The 4,102-nt window shown below is 41.3% G+C and overlaps 1 protein-coding gene and 1 non-coding gene across 2 annotated transcripts in view; both read right to left on the bottom strand.

Annotated features, from left to right (window-relative positions):
* LOC101860945 (chromodomain-helicase-DNA-binding protein 9) overlaps positions 1-4,102 on the bottom strand; it is a gene marked incomplete at its 5' end in the record, with an annotated part of 50,784 nt that overhangs the window by 26,008 nt on the left and 20,674 nt on the right. The window contains 3 exon segments of the mRNA XM_035973570.1: positions 270-346; positions 1,603-1,724; positions 2,708-3,186. Coding sequence (XP_035829463.1) covers positions 270-346; positions 1,603-1,724; positions 2,708-3,186 — 678 coding nt within the window.
* LOC118479021 lies at positions 3,827-3,931 on the bottom strand. Its single transcript, XR_004859426.1, has one exon. It is a non-coding gene; the product is annotated as a small nucleolar RNA U6-53/MBII-28 (small nucleolar RNA).

The following is a 4,102-nucleotide window of genomic DNA, read 5'->3' as shown; positions in this document are numbered from 1 at the left end:
AAATGTTACAAAGTACAAAAGTTCAACATTTGGAAAACTGGTTTGTCTCTGTTTCTTTATCTTTTGTTCAAATTCTTAATGTTGAAAGAACAACCCCCCCCCCCCTTCCCCCCAAATATATATACATAATGCAAGTAAAATTGCTACAAGTTTTTTTCCCTGCCCTGATCAATGTCGTCTTCCAAACTTCGTACATTTGAACAGCATGTCCGCCAGACATACAACAACAAAACCGTTTTACCCCGCGGTGGTCGTCATCAATTAATTACCTCTGCTGAATCTCCTTCCGCTTGAAATCTCGCTCCTTGTCCTTGGAGACGTCCAGTTTTTCTCTTCTCTCCATTCTCTGAGACAAAAATAGGGGATGGCAGGACTTCGTTTTAGTTTCAGTAGGAGTTTTACAGCACTTGCAACACACATAGGTCAAATGACTGCCATCATTTTTTTAAATACAGTATATGCAGTTTTTACAATTTTACAGGACGGCATTATTGTTACAAAGAAAACAAACTCTTTGCAAAACATCCAAAGTCAATATTTTAACTCTATCCGTACGTCGTGTTTTACTATCGTATCCATACGACGTGGGGAACTCTGAGCCACCACTTAACCCTATCCGTACGTTGTGTTTTACGATCGTATCCATACGACGCGGGCAACTCTGTGCCCCCACTTTCCAATGAGGAAATTTACTCGTTAATCCGATCCGTACGCTTTGCATAGCAGTCTGTCAAAATGATTTTTTGAGAAATACTGAAAATTTCAAAGAGATCTTTGTTGTAGAATTATTCTAAAATGTGAAGAATACAACCTCGGAGATACAAAATGACCCCAGGGCATAAGGAGAGGGTTAATGAACAACGTTTCGATCATATTTCCCTCGTTATCTGTGAGGCAAATGTTTTACCAAGTAACAACATTCAGTTTTTTGGCTCTCCAGTAAAATTGTAAAAACTCACATACTGTATTTTAAAGATTTGACGGCAGTCAAGTGCCACAGATTAGGTGATAGGACTTGAGAATGACAAACAGAGAAAAGGAGGAGGAGAGATATGGAAGATAGATTGTTGATAGGAAAGAAGGAGGAGAGATACGGACGATAGATTGTTGATAGGAAAGAAGGAGGAGAGATACGGACGATAGATTGTTGATAGGAAAGAAGGAGGAGAGATACGGAAGATAGATGGTGGACAGGAAAGAAGGAGGAGAGATACGGAAGATAGATGGTGGACAGGAAAGAAGGAGGAGAGATACGGAAGATAGATGGTGGACGGGAAAGAAGGAGGAGAGATACGGAAGATAGATGGTGGACAGGAAAGAAGGAGGAGAGATACGGAAGATAGATGGTGGACAGGAAAGAAGGAGGAGAGATACGGAAGATAGATGGTGGACAGGAAAGAAGGAGGAGAGCTAAAGACAATAGATATTTGATAGAAAAGAAGGAGAGAAACAGACGATGGATGGTTGATAGGAAAGGAGGACGAGAGATAAGGACGATAGATGTTTGATAGGAAAGAAAGAGTAGAGATACGGAAGATAGATGGTGGATAGGAAAGGAGGAGGAGAGATATGAACTTTTTTTTTAAAAAGCTGTTGTCTCACCCTCTGCAGCTGTTCGTTCTTCAGCATCCGTTTCTTGTAGTGCCTCTGGTAGTTGGTGATGCACTTCCTGAGCCGCACGTTCAGGTTGGAGGCGTCGGGGAAGGGCAGATACTTGCCGTCATCTGTCGCAAAACAAGAGAGAAACACTGTAAGAAAAAACCCAACCTAGTTCTCCCTTCTTTCCAAATATTCTCCATTTCTTTCAGAGACAGCCACTCAATCAACCCACTTCTTCCACACACCCCTTTAGTTTTAGTAGAGGTTTTACGGCGCTCGCAACTGCATGCGGTCATATGAGCGCCAGAAGATTAGAGGTGTTACAAGAGAGTAACAAACATAAAAAAGAAGAAGGGGAGATAAGGACGATAGATGTTTGATAGGAAAGAAGAAGCAAACCACACCAGAGCACCCGCCAACCAACCACTTGTTCTCTCTTCTTTCCAAATATTCTCCATTTATTTCAGAGACAGCCACTAAATCAACACACTTCTTCCACACACCCCTACCCAAGATTTTTTTTAAAAGTATACAAGCAGTTTCCAAGCTGACATTTTCAACACAGAGCACGACCCGCAAGGAAAGACAAGGAATAACTACAATAGCATTTCCATTTTTTTTAAAATCCAAGTTCACATTTACATACAATCTATGAATTCAGCTTACACTATAAGCTTATACTCTGCCCTTTATATAAACAGGAACACAGGCCCATAAAAATCAACTTTACTTTCCTAAAACTCACCTTTTTATAGTGATTTAAGTTTCTGACAAGGAGATAATATGTATGAATAGCAAAAAATGTCGGCAGACAATGAAATGAAAGAGCAAAAATCAGAAAACAAAACAAAAAAACCCCCACTATATTAACTCATGACGTTCTGACAGGTCAAAAGCAATGCACAACCTCAGTGCTTTCTTGTCGTATCTCTTTTTTTTTTTTTAACAGTGAAAATGTGACTTCTTAAGCTCACTCTTTGTTACGAACTGTTTTCACTGTTATTAAAAATGGAGATAGAACAAGAAAGCACTGCGGTCGCGAATAGCTACCCCGTGTTGAGCCCTGAGTCGAGCCCTGTGCTCACAGACAATGACCTACTTAACTTACCACTGCCGTTCTCCACAGCTTCCCCGTCTGCGGCATCGTCCCTGGTATCCCCACTCTCTGCCACACCCTGACACTTTTCCTTTGGCAAATCATCCGATCTCTCCTCCACGTTCTCCTCCGCTTTCTTATCCACGTCTTCCTTTTCCGGTTCTTCCTCCATCTTCTTCGCGTCTGCTTGGTCGTCGGCGTCGTCGTCTTTCTTCTCCTCTCCCTTCTCCTTGTCTCCTGCCTCGTCAACTTTCTCTCCAGACTTCTCAGACTTCTCCTCTGCCGTCCCGTCAGATTTTTCCTCCTCTTTCGCCTCTGTTTTATCCTCAACTCCCTCCACCACCTCCTCCACTTTTGCCTCAGACTTTTTACTTTTCTTGTCCCCCTTCCCTTTCTTCTTCTTCGTCTTTCCTTCCTTGACAGAGCTCTGAGAGTTTTCATCATCGTACAAATCATCCTTGGTCATGTCATCTTCTCTCTCATCATCGTCTCTGAAACAACACATCATTCTTTTTTAAATAAAATAAAATGTTCCTTCTTCTATAACTTTTAGTAAAAGTTTTACGGCACATGCAACAAACACAAAGGTCACACAAGAGTGAGTAATGCAAGGCTTTAAAACGAAGTTTGGGTGACCACATTTTCCAGTGTCTTTTGGACGGTGCTATAAAATAAATGAGCCAGAAAATCTACAGTGACTACATAAATAACGAGAGAAACTACATCTATAAAATAGATGAGCCAAATAACCCATACTGCCGTACGCTGACAAAACATATTTTTCTTTCTTCACAGAAGTATCGAGAAATAGATGGGGGGGGGGGGTTTTGTCAGCGTAACCATATAAAAATAGATTGATTATGAAATTTGAATCTGAATTTATTCAAAAACTAGTAGTCACTGTTTCACTTTGATTTTTTTTCCCACACAAGCAGGGTTACTGATCAGACTCCCAATTTAGCAAATACAAAATTTTGACGCCAAAATGAAAAAAATGCATTTTGTCAGCTTACGGCTACATAAATAAGGAGACACAAATAACATACTCTGGCTATGTAAACCCAGAGACAAATAACATACACGCTATAAATAATTTTTTTAAAAAGTGCCCCGTATGTCCGGCTGTAGCAAACTCCTCAGTTAGGCTGAAGTGTCAACTCACGGGACAGCTCCTGACAAGCACACCTCGTCAGTGGCGAGCTTCCTCTGTATTAGCATGGCAAGTCATCACCGGAGCTCACTACTTCCTGTACACGACACTGTTCACTTCAAAGAGACGAAAGTACAGAAGCCACCCACAACCACCCCCATGGGATCTCATCTGGACACATTTACCCCCAACTGTCTATTAACACACAAGTGTTGACCTCTAAAAGAATTACAACATAACCAGCACTACTCCCCCCC

The sequence above is a fragment of the Aplysia californica genome, unplaced genomic scaffold (genome assembly GCF_000002075.1).
Source record: "Aplysia californica isolate F4 #8 unplaced genomic scaffold, AplCal3.0 scaffold01431, whole genome shotgun sequence".
NCBI lineage: Eukaryota > Metazoa > Mollusca > Gastropoda > Aplysiida > Aplysiidae > Aplysia > Aplysia californica.
The sequence above is the reverse complement of the archived record's forward strand: the minus strand, read 5'-3'. Positions and strand labels throughout refer to the sequence as shown.